General features: G+C 42.1%; 1 protein-coding gene across 1 annotated transcript in view; it reads right to left on the reverse strand.

Moving 5' to 3' along the window:
* Positions 1 to 22,034, reverse strand: part of LOC139704309 (uncharacterized) — a 58,915-nt gene that overhangs the window by 19,187 nt on the left and 17,694 nt on the right. The window contains exon 2 of the mRNA XM_071607269.1: positions 5,036 to 5,106. Within this exon, the coding sequence (XP_071463370.1) occupies positions 5,036 to 5,106 (71 nt within the window). The remainder of the gene's footprint in view (positions 1 to 5,035; positions 5,107 to 22,034) is intronic.

Genomic DNA, 22,034 nt, shown 5'->3' on the forward strand with positions numbered 1-22,034 from the left:
GGATTAGGCTCCACAGGTGTAGATTGGGCTATGCTTTCTTTAAATTTAGATTCTCGCCCCATGCTAAAACTAAATATTCAAGGACATGAATTTAATGGGCTACTGGATACAGGTGCAGACCTTAGCATCATCTCTCGTCAAGAATGGCCAAAACATTGGCCATTACAACAAGCCACTCAAACGCTTCGAGGCCTAGGAGTGGCAACTAATCCCCATAGAAGTGCAATGGTATTAGATTGGAAGGATCCTGAAGGATGTGAAGGAACTATACAGCCATATGTATTGGATCATCTTCCCGTAAATTTATGGGGACGAGATGTCCTAGATCAATTAGGTTTGACATTAACAAATAACATCAACCAAAATGCACCCACTATTATGACTAGACAAGGTTTTAGGAAAGGAAAAAGATTAGAAAAACAAGAACAAGGTATAGCAGCACCAATACAAATAGATCAAGGAACAGACAGACATGGGTTGGATTTTCAGAAAGGGCCACTGAGACAATAAAAATTACTTGGAAATCAGAAAGACCAGTATGGGTTCCTCAGTGGCCCCTGACTAAAGAAAAGATACAAGCAGCCCATGACCTGGTCAAACAACAATTAGCAGAAGGACATATACAACCTTCTGTATCTCCCCATAATACTCCCATTTTTGTCATCAAAAAGAAATCTGGTAAATGGAGATTATTGCAAGATTTAAGAGCCATTAATAATGAGATGGTTATTATGGGACCTGCTCAATCAGGGATTCCTTAGTTGTCTGCTTTGCCAAAAACCTGGTATGTTTTAGTTATAGATATTAAAGATTGTTTTTTTTCAATTCCAATACATCCCGAGGATAGTCCACGTTTTGCATCTACTATCCCTGCACTGAATCATGAAGGTCCTGATCAGAGATATGAATGGAAAGTACTCCCTCAAGGGATGGCTAACAGCCCAACTATGTGTCAAATTTATGTTAACAAAGTAATCCAGCCACTTAGAAATCAAAATCCTGAACTACAAATATTTCACTATATGGATGATGTATTATTAGCACACAAAGATAAAAACACATTGCTAGTATGTTATGCCACACTTACAAACTTATTAAAAATTATAATCTAGAGATACCATTAGATAAGGTACAATTAAATTTTCCAATTAATTATTTAGGAGTTCTATTATCCTCAACCATGGTCCGTCCACCAAAAATTCAAATACGAGTAGATCAACTCAAATCACTTAATGACTTTCAAAAGTTATTAGGAGACATAAATTGGATAAGGCCTTATTTAGGTATACCAACAGGAGAGTTGGGACCTTTATTTGATATCCTAAAAGGTCCATCAGATCCAAATTCACCCCAAATGTTAATGCCTGAAGCAAGAAAGGCATTAAAAATCATTGAAACATATATGGAAAATATGCATTTGGATAGAATTGATATAAGTTTGCCTTTATTATTTATTGTACTACCAACAAAAAATATTCCTACAGGAGTATTTTGGCAAGAAGGTCCATTATTATGGATACATTTATCTTATTCTCCTAACACTATTCTTACTAGGTATCCTGAGGCTGTAGGACAATTAATACTCAAAGGAATAAAAGCAGCAAAGGGAGTGTTTGGAATTTCTCCCAATAAAATTATTACTACATATACTATGAATCAAATTGATGAGTTAGCTAATGAGTTAAATACTTGGGCAATAATCATGTGCAAATCTAATGTTTCATTTGATAACCACTTACCATCTAATCCTTTATTGTCTTTTTGGTCATTGCATCCTGTAATTTTTCCAAAAATGACAAGAAAAACACCTATCATGAATGCTCCAAATATATTCACTGATGGGTCAAATAATGGTACAGCAGCAGTAGTTACCCCTGATCAAACTTTTACATTTTTAGTACCCAAACAATCAGCTCAAAAGGTAGAGCTTAATGCAGTTTTACAAGCTTTTTTGATGTTTAAATATTCTGTATTTAATTTATTTTCTGATAGTCAGTATGTAGTTAATGCTATAGTATCTCTTGAAGATGCTGGTAGGATTTCCCCTTCTTCTACTGTTTTCTCTTTGATTTCCACTATACAAAGTCTAATCTGGGACAGAAAAGATCCATTCTTTATAGGACATATCAGGGCACATACAGGATTGCCTGGAGCCCTTAGTTTGGGCAATGATTTAGCAGATAAAACTACACATGACATACATATTTTCTCTACACTAGAAGAAGCTATAAATTTTCATAAAAAGTTCCATGTCAATGCTAATACTTTACAAAAGTGTTTTAAAATAACTAAGGAACAAGCTAGACAAATAATAAAACAATGTCAAAATTGTGTGACCTTTTTACCACAAGTTAATCTTGGAGTCAATCCTAGAGGATTGATACCTAACCATATTTGGCACATGGATGTCACACACTTGCCAGAATTTGGAAAATTAAAATATTTGCATGTTACAGTTGATACTTCTTCTGGATTTTTGATGGGCTCCCTTCATGCCGGAGAAAAAACTAAAGATGTTATAGCTCATTGCTTACAAAATTTTGCCACTGTGGGTGTTCCAAAACAGTTAAAAACAGATAATGCCCCTGGTTATACTTCTACCTCTTTTAAACAATTTTGCTCAACATTTGGCATTACTCATATAACAGGAATCCCATACAATCCACAGGGACAAGTCATAGTTGAAAGAGCTCATCAAACTATTAAAATGTACTTATTAAAGCAAAAAGAAGGAATTGGGAAGGGGTATATATTCCCCAAAGATAAACTTAAAATAACCCTTTTTACTCTAAACTTTTTAAATTTGGATTCATCAGGACTTAGTGCTGCGGAAAGGCATATGTGTCCAAAAAATGTGCATAAGCCCAAGGTACTTTGGAAGGATATTCTAACAGGACAATGGAAAGGCCCTGACCCAGTAATTGTCTGGAGTCGGGGGTCTGTTTGTGTGTTTCCACAGGGAGAACAGCAGCCGATTTGGATTCCAGAAAGATTAACTAAAGCGATTTCTACAGACCAAAAAGAAGATGATTTGGCTCAAATCCATAACAATTGATATCCAAAACTCCAGTTTGGCTATTCTTACATCTGCAACAGAACCAGGATGCTTTTTTCAATATCTATTTTATTATTGCCCTTTGCCATATCATGAAGTTCTATTTTGTTTTTTGAGCTCATACAGACCTAGGTTAATGTTTTGCTGATCAGTTCTATTTTTTGACTATAGAGTTTTTAAACATTGCAATGGAGATTTCACCTGTAAAAAGTTATAAGGCCTTTACTATAATGTTATGTGTTGTATGTATTATATTATGTGTGCACACTTGTGTTTTGTGTTATATGTTTGAATGTATGTATGTCCATATATCATATATGATGAGCGCTCATGATAAAATGGATCCAAATATTTTTTTTTCACATGATTTATATGATTTAATTTAAATTGGGTAATCAACTGTTGAGGATTGTTTTAATATGTAAACAAAAAAGAAGGTTAACAGATCTGTTTGTTTACTTTCACCTTTCCTTTTCATTATATTTAATAATTCTCTTAAAGATAATGTAAATTGTTAAGAAAATTGTTTACTTTTAGTGCCTTCTGTAATGTTACATAATTTATTCTTTAGCCATTATTGCCAGAATTCCTATCTTCATCCCAGTGCCAGTGAAGACAATGTAAATTGTTAAGAAAATTGTTTTCTTTTAGTGCCTTCTGTAATGTTACATAATTTTTTCTTTAGCCATTATTGCCAGAATTCCTATCTTCATCCCCATGCTGGTGAAGTCAAAGATAAAACCAATCTACAGCTTCTACAATAGCCATCACTGAACTGCTTGCAGGACTTGCCTGGACACATTGTGAGCTCACCTGTATGCATTGTGAACTATCTGTTGGTGCAGCGACTTGTGGTAGTGTTGGGGTATTTTTGCTAATGATGTCATTGGTGGTACAATTTTTCCAAAAGGAGCCGTCAATTGGCTTGCTGTATCTTCCTCCCTTCTGCTTGTCATGATCGTCCAGCTAAAATTTGGGGGCCAACAGAGGTGAGGCAAAGAACCTCACCCCCCTGCTGGTACAAAGACCTCTCCACAGGTGTGGCTGTATAGTGGACCGGTAGTCACTGACGGGTAAGATCCAATTGCAATGGTACCAACCTAAGGACCATATGTACTATTGGACAACCTAAGGAAGGCACGGTCCCTAAGTCACATGCTTGTTGTTTAAACAGAGAGGGGGAGATGTTGAGAGCCACAGCCGAAGGGGCCCCAGCAAACTTCCAGCTGCCGGTTGATGATTGGCTCACAGAGGCCCCAGCAACATCTAGCTGATTGGCTCCTCTGTGGTGATGCTCATTGGGTTGTTTCCCTGCCCTTCAGACCACGGAGCTGCTCATTGGGGGACTTTTTAGGCTCCGCCCACGTGACCCAGCCAATCGGCCTCAAGAGCAGGAGGATTGTGGGAGGTGGAGAGAAGCTTGTGTGGGAGAGAGAGGCTTGTGGAAAGCCGGTGGTGGCAGTTGAGGCTCTGAGGGTTTTTCCTGAGAGGCTGTTTTGTTTGGCGTGTGTGGTTCTAAAAATAAAGTTAGTTTCTTTTGACAAGTGGCTCCTGATTGTGCCCAGCCAGACTGCTCTGTCCTGTGTGCACAAGTCTTTTGTTTACTTGGTGACATTAGAATATCCAATGAGAATGTGGGCAAATCAAGGGAACAGATAGCAAATGTACTCTCACCTAATGACACAAGCTTTTCTAGGGGATTTGTGTCACAGGTCTATATTAGGTGATAATTAAGGAATTCGATGGCCAGGAGGGAAAACCATAGCCAGGCACAAAGCTTGTTATCATACAGTGTGTAGTTTACACTGTTTCTTGTTAATGTTGCCTTCAGTGAGGTCTCAATTGGCAACAGACACCCTGATGAGAATCTGCACACTCAGGAAATTGTGTATGTCATCTCCAGGAAACCATATCATATTACAAGAGAAAGAGAAACTAAAGAGCAACACTTGGATTTCAGAGGAAGATAAGGAACCTTACCATGGCTTTTGATGGGGCCTCCTGACCCATGCTTTCTCCAGGAATGAACTCCACCATGTCATTTGGGGGAACTAGGAGGATGCAGAATAATGATTAGTATACTGATTTAAGGCTTATGAACAGTTCAGGGCATTTCTTGATATGGACATCAGTGAAAATATACAGCAAAGATAAGAAGAAGAATGAGAGATGGCCGCGAATAGAGTGCATCACACCCCGTGTACCGCATCACTGCACAGGTGAATACAGGGTTAGAATGACAAAAAGCTATCTTGTTAGGAATTTCCAGCAAAATTGGGGTGCACCGAAACCTAGAGGAAGGATTTCCATCACCGAGGACCGGTTACTGAGTCTCAAATGTGAGCCAACTGTGCGACCAGAGATCCGGGCTGACTGATCCGCCGCCCGCCCTGTGGCCTGCCCCGTGGCTACAGATGGCGGGGTGCCGCCGAGAAGTGACCAGCAAGCAGAGAGAAACGGCGCTACAAATTCTGTGGAGTCCTGCCGGCTGTGCCCTCACTGAGCTCTGGGCTGAGTTCGGGGTAAGGAAGCGGTCCAGTTCTATCCCCCACAACGGAAAGTCCACCAAGGAAGCCAGCGGCCACCATCTTGGAGAGCTGACGTCACCATCGCCAGGTTCCTACAGATTGCAACAATAAAACAGCATGAACAACCAGACTACATATAACTTACTAAATGCAAATAGATGAATACTATGAATAAGTCTATACTCCGCCTAAGCCCTTAAATACCCCCAAGTACTCCTGTCTATTTTCTTGTTAATATCCGCCTGCATTTGAGTAACCCCCCAAGGAAGCTAACATATACTAAACTCCATACAATCAAATAACCCGACCTTAACATAAAATCCTAAGTCCAAACCTCAGTTCTCTATATGCCATCAAAATCTGAAGGCCTTTAATGAAACCAATGAATTTACCTTAAATGACAATTAAATCCAACATCTCTAAACATTGTCTCCTAACACAAAGGAGAGATAGTGGAACTATAAAAACCAAAACAAATTTAAAGGAGAAAACAGAAACACAGCAGTCAAACAGAATTGGAAAGTATCTTGAGCACCATGAAAAAACAAGGGAAAAAAGGAGTACAAACAATGCAGGACAACTTAAATACAAAGGAGAACCTATAGGCACCAGAAAAATGGACAGAGAAAGAAGTCAAGGCATACCTAATTCCGATGGATTGGAATCTTAGAGAAGACTTTAGACAGCAAGTTCAAACAATGAAAGTATATTTTGAAATCGAATTAAATAAGCAAATTCAAATGTCAAAGAACGAGCTCTATCAGGAAATAGAGATTTAAAAACAAACCAAACAGTAATCCTAGAAATGCAGGAAACCATAAACCAAATTAAAAACTCAAATGAGAATATTACAAATAGACTAGATCAAGTAGAAGCCAGAACATCAGATAATGAAGACAAAGTTTATCAACTTGAAAAGAATATAGTCAACACAGAAAGGATGCTTAAAAGACACGAGCAATCTTTTCAAGAGATATGGGATGTCATAAAAAAAAAAAAAAAACCTGAGAGTCATTGGGATAGAAGAAGGCATAGAGGTTCCAACCAAAGGAATGAACAATCTATTGAATGAAATAATCCTAGAAAACTTCCCAGATATGAAAGATGGGGAATGGATTGCCAAATCCTGGAAGCCTACAGGACCCCAAACATTCAAAATCGTGATAGACCAACTCCAAGACACATAATTATGAAGATATCCAACATACAGAACAAGGAGAGAATATTAAAAGCTATGAGAGAAAGGAGGCAGATTACATTCAGGGGTAAACCAATTAGGTTAACAGCTGATTTTTCATCAAAGACGTTGAAAGCGAGAAGATCCTGGAACAACGTATTTCCAAAGCTAAAAAATAATGAATTCCAACCAAGAATACTGTATCCAACAAAATTAAGCTTCAGATTTGACAATGATATTAAAATATTTCGTGATAAACAAAAGTTAAAAGAATTCGCAGCCAGAAAACCAGCACTGAATGGCATCTTGAGCAAAACACTACGAGAAGAGTAATTGAAAAACAGCACCCCAAACTAACAGTGGGGTGTAACTCAGTAAAGGGAAGGAAAAAAAAATAACCAAAAAGGAAAAACTAGCCATATTAAATAAAATAAATAAACAAGCATGAGGGGTAGTACTAACCATATTTCAATAGTAACCTTAAACGTTAATGGTTTAAATTCACCAATTAAGAGACATAGGCTAATAACCTGGATTAAAAAAAACAAAGCCAAAATCATGCTGCCTTCAGGAGACTCATATGATAGGAAAAGACATACACAGACTGAAGGTGAAAGGTTGGGAAAAATCATACCACTCACATGGTCCCCCGAAGCAAGCAGGAGTGGCCATACTCATATCGAATAAAATCAACTTCAAACCTAAGTTAATCAAAAGGGATAAAGAAGGACACTACATATTATTAAAAGGAACCATCCACCAACAAGACATAACAATTATCAATATATATGCACCAAACAATGGTGCTGCAACATTCATAAAACAAACTCTCCTCAAGTTCAAGAGTCAAATAGATCACAACACAATAATTATGGGTGACTTCAACACACCGCTCTCTCCATTGGACAGATCCTCCAGACAAAAGCTGAATAAAGAAACTATAGAACTCAATAACACAATCAATAACCTAGACTTAACCGACATATATAGAATATATCAACCATCATCAAGTGGATACACGTTCTTCTCAGCAGCACATGGATCCTTCTCAAAGATAGACCATATATTATGCCATAGGACAACTATTAGTAAATATAAAGGTGTGGAGATAATACCATACAACTTATCTGATTACAATGTAATGAAACTGGAAATCAATGATAAAAGAAGGAAGGAAAAATCATACATCTCATGGAAAATGAACAATATGTTAATGAATGATCAATGGGTTACAAAAAACATAAAGGAGGAAATCAAAAAATTCTTGGAGATGAATGAAAATACAGACACAACATATCGGAATCTATGGGACACAATGAAAGCAGTTTGAAGAGGGAAATTCATTTTCTGGAGGTCATTCCTCAAAAAATGAAAAAAATCAACAAATAAATGAGCTCACACTTCATCTCAAAGCCCTAGAAAAGGAAGAGCAAAACAACAGCAAATGTAGTAGAAGGCAAGAAATAATTAAAATCAGAGCGGAAATCAACGAAATTGAAACAACAACAAAAAAACACTAAAAACACAGTTTGCCAGAAGCCGAGGGGACTCAGAATAGGAGGTATTGCCCAGGCCCAGCGTGGGATGCCCTTGCTCACCCCAGACAGTCCCTAGGAATGTGGGGCTCCCCATGCAGGGCCAGGGAGGTGGCCTCCTTCTCCCATAAACCACCCAAAGGCCCACAGCTGGACCTCAGTCAGCCTGTGGGATGGATTGTCACCTGGGAGGACAGCACTGATTTTCTGCTTACTATTCCTAATTCCTTTGAATGTGTTGGTTAGTGGGGTGTCCTCTGGAGTCACAGGTCCTCCAGGACCCCTTTCTTTTCTTTTTCTCCCATACTTTCTCTCTCCTTGTCTCCCTCCTCTTCCTCTCTGACATTTGGGTCCTGCTCAGACCTGCCCTGTGGAGGCAGCTCCTTCCTTGGAAACAGGCTTTATGGCCACTTAACAACTGGTACAGCCGCTCAGGACCATGTCCCGCCCAGCTTTCTGTCAGCCAGGCCACACCCAGCAGTAAGCAGGGAGGGAATGAGCCGGGTGCATCGTTGCTTTGTTGCTTAAGGACTTTAAAAAAAAATAAGATAAAATTCACATAATACAGAATTAAAATAGGGTTTTATCACATTCACAGAGTGATGCAAACACTGCCTCTATCAAGTTCCAAAACTGTGGCGCTCAGCCCTGGCAACCTCTGATCTGTTATTTTTCTCTAGATTTCCCAATTCTTGTATATTTTGCAGAAATGGAATCATGTCATATCTGACCTCCTGTGTGGTTTATTTCACTTAGCATAATGTTTTCAAGGTTTATCTAATCATAGGATGTGTTAGTACTTCATTCATATTCATGGTTGAGTAATATTCCATTGTATGGATATACCACAATTGTTTATCCATTTGATTGTTTTTGAACTTTCGGATTATTTCCCCCTTTTCAGTGAACATCTGTGAAAAATAATTTTTTGAGGGGGAAAGTTCCTATTTTTATTATTTATTCATATGATAATTTGAATTTAGCTTTTTGGGGGACTTCTAGACTTCCTTACCATATTGCTGTGCAGAAATGGATCATGTGTTTAAAGGACTCAAGTTGCATCCTGAAGTCTTCTGCCTATAGTCCTGCCAGGTATTATCTGAGTGAAAGCATTTAGAGCCTTGAAATGTGCCCTAACTGTTCAGCAGTGAAACCCTGGATGGACCATGAAGGAGAGTTTGGTGCAGCATAAGACAGGGGTGGAAAGTCAAGCCTCAGCCACCCCTCCATCCACTGATTCACCGTCCACTGATTCACCATCCACTGATTCACCATCCACTGATTTACCATCCACTGATTCACTGTCCACTGATTCACCATCCACTGATTCATTGGTAGAATGTCTATCACATACCTACCTCACACCAGTCCCTTTACTGGACATGGGAAGAGGTGCATAAGGCATAGGTGATTCCTGAAGAGGCTTATGACCTTGGGATGGGGGAAACAGACACACAAATGACAATAAGCCCATGCATGGTGGCCTCCACCTGTAATCCCAGCTCCTCAGGAGGCTGAGGCAGAGATCACCTAGCTCATTTCTGGGAAGGTAAAGCAAGGGACAGTGAACAAGGGTCTCTTCTGGGGACAGGGCTGGGTCAGGGATGTGGTTCTGCTCGCCTCTGTAACTTGAGAGCCCAGCACAGAGTAGGTGCTTAGTTTTGCCTGGCACATAGTAGTCACTCAGTAAACGATTGTCAGTTGTGTGGATTCATGTTTCCAGGGAGGGACCTGACCTTTAGTTTTCTGCCCTTCTCTGTGGTGGTGATTGGTTCTCATCATGGGTGAATACAAAACAAAGTTGATTCTCAGTTTTTGAGTGTGATCCTTCGTCTTCTGACCTTCCTCCCCCATCACTGTGCCAAGGAGGATTCCAGCTCCCGTTCACATGACAATGCACAGCCATCAGTACATAAGTGTTGCTCTAAAAAATGGGGAGAGAACTGGCCGGCCAGCTGCAGGTCTGTTTATTTAAAAGGGAAAACTCCCCGGCATGTGAGCGAGGGCCTCCCGGCCTCCCTGCCTCCCATCTTCGCTCTGGGTTCTGCACCAGGATCTGGTGCCCAGGGCTCTCCCAGGCCCCGGGTCGCCTCACAGAATGAGCCTGGCAGGGGATGGGGAGCTCCTGGCAGGGACGGGTGCTCCCCGCTGGCCCAGGCAGGACCTCTGCTACGTGCGAGGAGGCCATGTGTGTACCCCAGCCTCAGCCCGGTTGGCTTTTCTCGGCCTATTTCGTCCCTGCCGCAGTACCACGGACGGGACCTTGGCTTCCCCAGGGGTGGGTGTGACCAGAGTTGGGGACTGACTGCTGGGGACAGGGGCCCTGGCAGCCTGGGTTCCTTTCCGGCCCTGTGGGGACCCTGGACAGCAGACTCCCTCACTGGCCTTGATTTTCTCTTCTGAAAAATGGGGCCACTGCAGTGCGAAGGAGAGACGGCCTTGGGGGGAACTCACTGCCGCCTTCATGCGCCCACCCCCAGGTCACCCAGTCCCATTCACCACCATGCAGACCCAGCCACCGCCCCTCAGCTGTCCTCCTGTCCGTCGCTAGGTCCACCCTTTCACCCCACCCACATGGACCCAGTCACACACCCACTGCTTCACCCACTCACCCCCGTCCATCTGGCCATCCATCAGTCCATCTGTCTGTCCATCCACCCATCCATCCGTCTACCCACCCATTTGTCCACTCAGCTGTCCACCTTCTCCCTTCTCTCATCTGCCCGCCATGCCATCCCCAACCTTCTTCCCCGCCCACCCCTGGGGTTTGCAAGGTGACCCCAGCCCTGGCTGTCCCATTTTACAGATGGAGGAGCCTCCATCGCAGGAGAAATGACAAAGAGCTCAGGGTCACTGTCAGGACCCCCGCTGGCTGTCCTGCCTCGGGTGACCAGTGCCTCTGAGGGGCCTGCTCTCTGGGAGGCAATCTCTCTGGGCACCTGTGGTCAGGGGAAATGACAGGCTACAAACGATGAACAACGTAGCGCTCAAGGTGGGTCTGGCCTGTGGCACCGTTTGGTGAGCACCTACTGTGTGTTCTCCAGGTCTGATGGCACTGTCCCCATTCTACAGAGGAGGGGATCGAGTCTCTGAGAGGCCAAGTGATGGGACAGAGCCCGGGCCCCAGACCAGAGGGTGGGACTCTAAATTCCTCTTGTCTCCGCTCTGCCACTTGGGTCCTGGTTTCTGCCCTGCCACTGCACACAGTGTGGCCTCAGGACACGTGGAACCTCAGTGTCCCCGTATGTCCTGAGAGTTGCCTGCATGGTTTCTGGGGTTGACCGCAGAAGAAGAGGGGAGAACAGGAGCCAGGGGTCGCCACAGCCCTCGGTGACCCCGCTCACTCACTCATTCAACAAATACCGTGTGCCCTGCACTCCTACTGTGTGCCTGCCTGAAGCTCAGCATTGGGAACACAGAGGTGACAAAGAGGGACAAAGGCTTCCATTCTCTGGGGAGGAAACAGTAGCCAAGCCCACACTTATGTTCAGCGATGGGGTGGTGACAAGACTTCTATGAGAAGGGGACAGCGTCAGGAGGGCGGAGGAGACAGCCCTCCAGGAGGACATGCTGCTTGGTCTCAGCACTGACCCCATCATGAGAAGAGCCTGGTGTCAGGACTGCAGGGAACAGAGGACCAGGCAGAGGGAACAGTGAGTTCCAAGGGCTGGTGTGGAGTCAGCCTGCTGGGGACATGGAACTGGGGTTGGGGACCTTGCCAGCCTCTGCTCGGGACTTCTCCACGTGGCTCCTGTGACACCACATTGACTCTGGTCATTAATGACAGTGGCATCCCTCCTGCTCTCTGGGAGAGTTGATCTGCAACTCTGCCTTATAGTTCTTCTTCCCTCCAACGACCTGTGTTTCAAAATTATGTCCCCAAATCCAGAGGCCTCTGGGGACCAGGTATATTTCTCCAAATCCCAATAAATAAACATAGTCAATCCATGGACTCCAGGGGGTTATGGGCCACTCTGCCAGGGAACTCGGCGGGTCACCCCGCAGGGCCGGGCTGAGTTATGGGGGCACTTGAAGCCTCATGATGGGTCATGGCTCCATGATAGAGTGCTCGACCAGCACGTGCAATGCCCTGGGTTCAAGTCTCAGTACCACATAAAAATAAATAAGTAGAATAAAGGTATTGTGTCTGACTACAACTAAAAACAGAATATTTTAGAAAGTCTCCTTTTAAGGTGTTCACGCTGTTGATTCTTGTCCATTTTCTCTAAAGCTGGGACTCTCGCCTGACGGTCTGGCTCCTGACTGTCTCGTCCACACCTGGCACACAGCCTGGCCCACACAGGGTGCTCCGTGGATGGGGTGGGACCAACCTGATGTCCTCACTCCTGTCCTTCCAAGGGTTGTGCAGGTGGGTCCTGATCATTGTCACACAGGGACAGCAGTGACAGTGCCGTTGGGTCCCCTCCAAGCTCAGAGATAGTTAGTAATGAACTGATTCATTTCAGGAGGGCTGGAATTGGGCTGGGGACAGAGACGTGAATCAGGGCATCAGGCCTGGGAATGCTGACCTGGACCCAGGTGCCCATTTTGCCCAAAGCACAGGGTCGACGGATTGGAGGGACCAGGACCCTTCTCCAGGCTGACCTCTGTGCTGCAAGGGGCTTCATGTTGGGGGACATCATAATTTCTTACAAAGAACAGAAAATGGGGGTGGGTGGGGGAGAGGAGCCACAGACCGAAGCCAATGGAACCCTTCATTTCCGTTTCCACCCGAGTCCCTGGAGGGTGTGTGTCCCCTTTCTATTTTCTTTTGCACCTGACCTGGCCTACATAGGGCTGGGGATGTGGCTCAAGCGGTAGCGTGCTCGCCTGGCATGCGTGCGGCCCGGGTTTGATCCTCAGCACCACCTACAAACAAAGATGTTGTGTCTGCCGAAAAATAAATAAATAAATATTAAAAAATTATCTGTCTCTCTCTCTCTCACTCTCTCTCTCTTTAAAAAAAAAGAATTGGCCTACATTGCACATGTCCTTAGAATTCATGGGAGGCTTATTTAAAGGTAAGAGACGGTCATACTTTAGATATGAGTTGTCTCTGGAAAGCTCAGGTATAAGACAATGCAGGAAAGTTTTGAGGTGAAATGATTGGGTTTTGAGAGCTTAATCCTAATGAGTGCATCAATCCACTGGTATGGACTAACTGGATGGTAACTGTAGCAAGTAGGGTAGACCTAGAAGTAGTCAATCAGAGGGGGCATGCCTTTTGGGTTCATAGTTTGTCCCTGGTGTGCAGAGTTCTCTCTCTGCTTCCTCATTGCCATATGCTGAGCTGCTTTCCCACTCCTTACACTTCCACCACTATGTTCTGCCTCACCTCGGCCCCAGAGCTATGGAGTTGGTGGTCAGTGGAGTGAGACCTGAAACTATGAGCTACATAAACTTGTCCTGCTCTAATTGTTGTTGTTAGATTTTTTTTTGTCACAGTGATGTAAAAGGCAACTAAAACACAGACTAATTTATCCAGCAGGGAATATTCAAGGCAGTACAGCATTTGAGATATAGCCTGGGTATTTCTAGCTGCTTTCAGCCTGATATACCTTGGGGCTCAGGAGCAAAAGCCAGGGTAGAAAGATTTAAAATACTTGCAGGTTTTCCAGAAAAGAAAACTTTGTAATGTTGGGGCCAAAGATTGTGTGGTTGGTAAAGAGATTACTTCCATTACACAGAAGCCACGTTCAGGCATCTCAGGAATGGGAAGGACACCACCCTTAGCAGGCTCAATGACTTGTGGAGAGATTATCAGGGTGCCCTGCTTGCAAAAGGCAACCTCAGAATCCTATGTCCAGATTCATTTTGCTGTGTAACTAACATCATATGGGCTCACAGAGGCCATGGTCTAGGTGGGTCTGGCTACTGTCCTCATTCCCAGCTGACCTTGGTATTGTCCATGTGATGCTGGTTATCAGGCTTACAGAGTGAAGAGTTGAGGGGTTGTGAAGGTTTGCATTCATACTTCAGAGGAAAGGCTGGTAACCAGGATGTGCATATCACATTCAGAGTGCAACCCAGTAACCCCAGAAACAGTGATTTATCAAACTATGAGAGTGGAGCCAGTGTTGTGGTGGAGAGCTCAGTAGGTTAGCAGTGGCAGGCCTATGAACACCTGCTCAGGTAAGTGAAAGTCAGTGAGCACAGAAGCTCTAGGGAGTGGTCCCACATCAGACCAGGCTGGAGGGGTAAGGAGGCTGAAGTTCTAGGGGACCCATATTACACCATCAGGTGCCCTAGTTTCCCACCTGGAGCACTAGACTTAATGGAGCACTAGACTTAACGTGTGCCCTGCTGTGCTTTTTCAGTTTCCTCCTTACTACTGTCCTCTTCTTCCCTTTGGGGCTAGTTGTGTTTCCCCTGCGTAGTTGTATCTTTGAAATGTGTTAACTTTCTTTTGATTATTAATGAGGATTGCAGCCAATGCAGCTACAAAAGGTTTGATTCTGCTGCTTTGCTTCCACTCATGAAAGTCAGTAACTGAAGAGGCAGAGAGGAGGGAGAGGAAAAGGCTTCACTGAGAACAATTCAGCATTTCAGAGATGAATGGTAGCTCCTGGTTTCATCTTGCTTAGTACTGCTGAGTGAAAGTGTATACAGTGTGTTATGTGGAATCGTCCTCTCAGTCTTGGGCAGGTGGACACAAGCACAGTTTACTAGTGTTGACAGACTGTCCTTTAGAGGGGTCTGGGGTCATGGCTCAGTGGTAGAGAGCTTGCCTGGCATGTGTGAGGCACAGGGGTCAATTCTTGGAACCATATATAAATCAATAAATATTCATAGACAACTAAAATATATATTAAAAATGTCACTAAGGAGCTGGGGATGTGGCTCAAGTGGTAGCGCACTCGCCTGGCATGTGTGCAGCGCTAGGTTCGATCCTTAGCACCACATAAAAATAAAGATGTTGTGTATGCCCAAAACTAATAAATAAATATCAGAAAATTCTCTCTCTCTCTCTCTCTCTCTCTCTCTCTCTCTCTCTCTCTCTCTCTCTCTCTCTCTTAAAAAACTGTTATTTAAAGAAGTTGGGATTCTGTGGGTTATATCTGGGTCCAGTGGACCCTGATACATCCCAGACCTGTGAATCTAAGATAATGTGATTTTTTATATGCTTGCAATTCTGAAGGTGTGTGTGTCTGGTTTCCCTCCTAGTCAGTGTCTTTTGTACACTTCTGCCAATACCTTTTAATTTGGACATTTCCTGTGATATAGTAAGGTGGAGTGCCCACTGCAAGGGCCCTTTTAACTGACTTTAGTGCTTTTAACTGACTCTATGGTTAGTCATTAAGATAGGGTTGAGGGTGTGGGGAGAAAAGAAAGCTATACTCATGAATTAAAAGAAGAGAATTGCAGAAAAAAAAAAAAAAACCGTTCAATTCAGGGTTCAGCATCACTGTGTTCCCTTGAGTCTCAGAAGAGACTTTGGACAAAAACTATTGAGAATGCACTGTTGATATTTGTGGACTCTTGGAGTCCAAATGCTTGTTTATTTATTTATTTTTAATTATTTATTGCTGTGAGACAGACATGAGCTTTTGGGGACAAGGGATAGATGTTCTGGTTAACATTTGGTGTTCCTCAAAGTCTCACCTCTTAAACATCTGGTTCCCAGCTGAAGTCATTATTGAGAGGTGTTGGAAGCTTGTGGAAAGTGGGGCCCATTTGATGAAAATTACCTCATTGAGGATATGCCACTGATGGGGTACTGGGACCCTAATGCACTTCTGTCTCTGTCTCTCTCTCTGCCTCCTAGCAGCCATGAGGTGGTCAGTTTTCCTATGTCATACACTCTTGGCCAGATGTTCTGCTTTGCTACAGGTCCAGAGGTAAGAGGGCCAAGTGACCATGGACTCTAATCTCTGAAATCATGAGCCAAAATAAATCTCTGCTCCTTTGAATGTGGTGATCTCAGGTATATTATCACAGGTTTGGAAAGTGATTAGGACAGCTGCTGTCCAAAATATAAGAAGCCCCAGACCTTCCTCTAACCAGATTCACCCCTTCTGTCTGAATGTAACACAGAAAAGCTGACAATTTACTCACTAATTTTTTGAGCAACAAACATGCCAGTAATATCTTCAGGTTAGAATTTGGGCATGTAAGGATGCCAAAGGCCTCTTGTGTGAGAACACTGCAGACCCCATTCAGAAATTGGAGCTGATGTGGCTTAGGGAGGAGCCCAGGTGAACAAGCCCAGCCCTGGCATGGGAACACACATTGCACAATGGTCTGGCTTTCCAGCTAGAAGACATCCATCTGGGCTGACAGTGGATACTCAAAAGAATCTATTTGGGGTGATTCTCTCTTTTAGAAACCCCTTAAATGTCCCAGAGTACCTTCATCTCCAGAAGCATTATCTGAGAGTACTCTCTTATTATCTGAAGAGTTTTTTCTCTATATTGAGCAGTTACTGAGTGGCTGGCAAGTACCTTTCAGTTTTATAGGAGGGAATGTGCTCTCTCCTTTGCACTTTTATATTTTCTTACATTTTCAACAACAAGGTATGTGCCTGAAATCTGCATCTTCACCCCTCTACCTCTGTGTGCAGGGCCCACAAGATAATATCCTTGAACTGGGTGTGTCAGTGTTCAGATTATGTATGTAATGTTCTCTCTCTGTGTGTGTGTGTGTGTGTGTGAGAGAGAGAGAGAGAGAGAGAGAGAGAGAGAGAGAGAGAGAGAGAGAGAGAACACAAGAACTTGTCCCTCTAGCACCAGGACTTTGTGCTTTCATGTGTTTCATGTGTATAGGTATGGAAAGGATATGAAACAAGACACCATAAATTCTCTTGTGTGGGACTGTTTGGTTGTCATGTGTAAATATTTTCTGAGTGATTTCTTTGGTCAGTGTTGGCTGAGTACCTTGCTGGAAGGACATGTGTTTAGGGTTTTAGTGGTGCGTCTGTAGGTGTTGTTGGCATTGTGGACTATTGTGAACATGACTATTGTGAATGCATTTGAGAGGAGTTAGGATGTTGTCTTACTATTATGTGTTGGATCTGTGTATTTTCAGATTTTAGAATGTATGTGTATGTTCATGATGTCTACGTCAGAATTTAGGGTCATAATCTTTGGTGTTCAGAGATTTGGAGAGAATGGAATCATGGGGTATGTTGGGGTGTTTAGAATTATGTATATGTGGCACATAGATGTGTATAGATTCTGTTGATAATGTCTCAAGTGGACTGCTGTGTATTTTTTTGTTTAGGGCTTTGAGGTGATCATATTATTCTTGGGAATGGAGGGGTATCCTTTGTGAGTATGTAGGAGGAGTTAGTAGTGTCTGTACGTCTGAGATTTGTTGTTGAACTTCATATTCTGAGTCATTCTGTGTATGTGCATGTTTGCAACACAGAGGTGATTGTATATGTTTTCATTTGAGAATACAAATTGTTGTCATGTTAATAAGTAATTTGTTTGCTCCATTCAGTTACTGAGGGAGTGTTTGTGTGATTGCTTTTTGGGTGATACTAATTGATGTGTGGTCTGAAGATATGTGTATCTGAAGCACACCAGATACTCTCAACCAAAAGACCCTTGCCATAATTAAGCTTCTTCTCTTGTCAGATCAGCAGCAAGTATGCAAAGATTACTGTGGTTGGTAGCTTCCTCTTTCTTGTAAATGCCAGATTTTTTTTTTTTATGTAAATACGTGTGAAACCTCTGTCTGGCCTAGAGAATGGAATGAAAAACACTTGTCAAGTGAATCTTCAAGCCCTTTTCCCCCATGGGACATAAAAGTCAAAATATTTTGAAATTATCTGTCCATAGAATGTTTCAGGCATGAGCCACACTCTGGACTGGTTGGCAATAGCCAATAAACCTGCTTTCTGAAAATTCCTCTGGTATCCAGCCTCTTCGGTCCTACTTCATATCTATTTTAAGTGTTTCTTGGAGGCGACTGGAATATGTATGAGACTTTGTAAGGAAGGTTATTGATTGGAATTGTTTGGATTTTGCTGTGTATTTGTTTTAATTTGGGCATGAGAAACTCTGGGTTTACAGTCAGGCATCTGGAAGATAGGAAGTTTATGCTATTGAGGATTTTCAGAGCTCCACAGTGTTGTATGCTGTTGACTGAGTATATCAGAAAGTATGAGCAGTTTTGTACATTAATAGTGAGTTCTGTGCCCTTTAATAGTGAGAGAGTGGCTGCATGTACTTTGGGTCTGTGGGAGTACTGTGGATTTGTAGATTCAGATGGACACGTGTGTCCCCAGACTTGTATAATCTAGGACTGTGAATGTATTTAGGAAGTGTGATGGCTGAGTATTCATTCTCAAACTGTAGATGGGTAGTGTGTGTTTCCACTGAGAGAATATAGGAGTTATATTTATATGGGAATACAAGTTAGGAGGATAGGGTACTGACAGTGTATATGGGTTATTATGACATGGTGGGACTTGTGAATAATTATTAAGAAGAGTGTTTGAATGGAGTATTTTGGTGAATACATTTGATATTCACAAAATATTGATTTTTAATTGAATTTAATTTTTTGTTTAGGGAAGGGTGTGACATTAGAGTGCAGGGTAAAATATGTGTATTAAGGCCACACATGTGTTATGTATGTATTTGGGAAATGACAATGAGTAGATTGTAGGTGACATCATTGTTGTGTACATTTGGAAAGGGTTGGGAAACTTTATGTGTTTTTGGGAGTTAGTGTTTGCATATCAAGTGATTCTGGGAATATGGACTCATGTTTATGTGTGTATGTTGGTGGTTGTACCTGTGTCATTTAGGGTTAAGGATGTTACATTTTTGTAATCAGGGTATTTCTGGTTGCACTCAATCTTGTAGAAGTTCAAAGAGATTTTTGTGTATATTGTATTTCTGATGAGAGGATCAAGTCTGTGAGATTTTCCAGAGTACTTAGGGTTTTGTTTATGTGACTTCTGGTAACAAATAGGGTTTATTTTTTTTTTTTTTTGTGTGTGTGTGTGTAGGGGGGTTGTATGTTGTATTTCAGTGTGCATGCATACTCAGTGTTTGGTTATATCATGTGCATGCCTTCAGGAAGTGTAGAGTATATAGAAATGTATAAGCCTGCATTTGGAAAAGTATTCATTATAGTTGCATGTCCGTCAGTACCTGGGTGATAACAGGCATGTGTATTTGTGGGTATGTATAGAGTATATTTTTTTTTAGAAAGGAAGTGGTGGTGTGTGTATTCAGGGAAAGAAGGGATAAAGGTGATTTATGCATCTGTGTTTTCGGTGGGATGGCAGTGAGTTGTGGGTCATGCACCTGTTTCTAAATGTGAGGTGTTTAATGATATCTGTGGTGGAAGGGGTTGTAATGAGTGTGCATATTTACATGTACGTGCCTCAGCAAGAGGTGTTCACAGGTCTCTGTGGCTGGATGGCATGTGTGCATCTGTGGCTAAAGGGGATGGCAGGAACACATTGGTGATGGCAAGCCTTTCCCAAGAGCACTGATGCTTGTTCCTGTTGATCTGGAGCTCCAACAGTGATTTCTGTGTTCTCATTATTATCTGACATCTGTCTACATTAGTTGTGGTGGTGGGTGGATGTGCCTCTTGGATCCTGGGCTGGTGAATGGGAGCTGATCAGGGATGGTCCCTCAGGAGTGGTGGGGGGAGCTTTTCCTCCAAGATGTGAAGTATGGCCATTGTGGTTCAAAGGGACTGACTCTGGAAGGAAAATGCCAGGAGTTTCACAGATCCAAGGACAATTGTTGAGGGAGATGTTTGTTTGTTCACCTGATTCATCCTCCCTTGCATTTTTCCCTCTGCCAAGACAAAGACAGAGACCCTAAGCACAAGTCTCCACAGGGCCCTCCCAGCTTGTTGGTGTCCTTGGCCCATATGTGCACATTACTGGTCTCATGGTGTGCATGCTCTGGCAATATCACGAGCTCTATAATTATTACACCACTGCACCTCAGTCAGATTAGGAGAGGAGTTAAAAACTGTCTGTACAATGATACTTGCTTTAAATTTTCCTGAGGAGCTACCCTCTTTGTATTCTTTATTTCTTGGCATGACCAAGTGAGTGATCCATCTTTTCAACCTGAATGATCCTTTCACATTTCTACTCATAGAGAACTTCCTTCTGATCAGTTTCTACTAGTGGAGAATTTACTTGGTTTTTATTTGTGTGGAAATAAGCAGAATGAGTTTAATTTTATATACATTTTCAAATATTCACAGCAAAGTTTTGCCATGTCAGCTATTTGAGAAGGCACATCAGTGGTGTCCATTACACTTATTTTTCCATTCTTTTGAAAGCAGCATGCAGCCACAGAACTTTTCTCATCTTGCAAAATCAAAGCTCATTTGTTAGACAGTAATCATCAATTTCCCTCATGCTCTAAGAAGTCACCATTCTCCTTTCTGTATTATTTTAATTACTCTGTGTACTGTACTTCATATAAGTAGGATCGTACAGTCTGTATTCTCAAGGTCCATCCTTACTCTACTATCAGCCAGGATTTTCTTTGTTTTTTAGACCAAATAATACTTCATCATGTACTACACGTAAAAAAAATCTTCCTTGGGATAGGAAAAGGGCAAAATTGTAGAATGAAATTGACCATACTATCCTATATACATATATGAAGAGACCACAGTAAGTTTTATTTTTATGTATATCTGTAAAGCACGAGTTAAGAAAACTATAAATACATGGATGGAAGACCAGTATAGAAGAAGAAATGAAACCGGGTCAGGGAGGAGGGGAGGGAAAGGGCAAGTTCTCGAGACTGACTTGGAACAAACTATATTCCATGCTTATGTATAACTATAATGCACAGCTAAAAATAAAAATATTCTTCCTCAATGTACCCTTGAGTATAATAAATAATCCTGTAGTAATTAATAGCATATAAATATCTCTTCAAAAGAAATAGAATTGAAGGGTCATTTGAATGATCCTTTTGATAATTTGGGGAACCACCAATCAGTTTCCCATAGAGCCTGCACTACTTTGCATTCTAACCCACTAGGGTTCTGGCTCCATCACATTCTCAGCAGCACTGGTGTTTTCTGTTTTATTTGTGGTGGTGGGTGGATGTGCCTCTTTTTTTCTGGACTGGAGAATGGGAGCTGATCAGGGATTTTTCTGTTTTCTGTTTCTTTCTGTTTCATCATGTGTTTGAAACTGGATCTCATTGTGATTTTCATTTTGATTTTGATTCTCCACTTATTATTGATATTGAACATCTTCCCATGTGCTTCTCAGCCATTTGCATATCTTCTTTGGAGAAACATCTGTGGAAGTCATTTGCCCATTTTAATATTGGTTTGTTGTTTTCTTCTTATTGAGGTATAAGGGCTCTTTATATCATAGATCTTAAATTCTAATCACAAATATAATTTTCAAATGCTTTCTTGCATTTAGTGAGTCATCTTTTCATGAATGACTGTGTCGATTGATGAATCAAAGTTTTGGGGGTTGATGTAGTTTAGTTTGATTCTTCCTTTTGGTGCCTGTGCTTTTGATGTGCTGTTCAAAAAGTCCCTGTCAAAATCCCTTGTCATGGTCTTTTTCTCTTGTGTGTTATGAGTTTTATATTTCGGATCTTACATTTAGGTCCTCGATTTATGTTGAGTTAATTTTAGTCCATGGTGTCAGATAAGGGCCCAACTTCCTTGTTTGATGTGTTGCTATCTATTCAGTTTTCTCAACAGTATTTGTGGAAAATACTGTCCATTTCCATGGAATGCTGTTGTCAGAAATCACTTGAGAACTTTTTTTTTTTTTT

Source organism: Marmota flaviventris, unplaced genomic scaffold, assembly GCF_047511675.1.
Source record: "Marmota flaviventris isolate mMarFla1 unplaced genomic scaffold, mMarFla1.hap1 Scaffold_49, whole genome shotgun sequence".
NCBI classification, from domain to species: domain Eukaryota; kingdom Metazoa; phylum Chordata; class Mammalia; order Rodentia; family Sciuridae; genus Marmota; species Marmota flaviventris.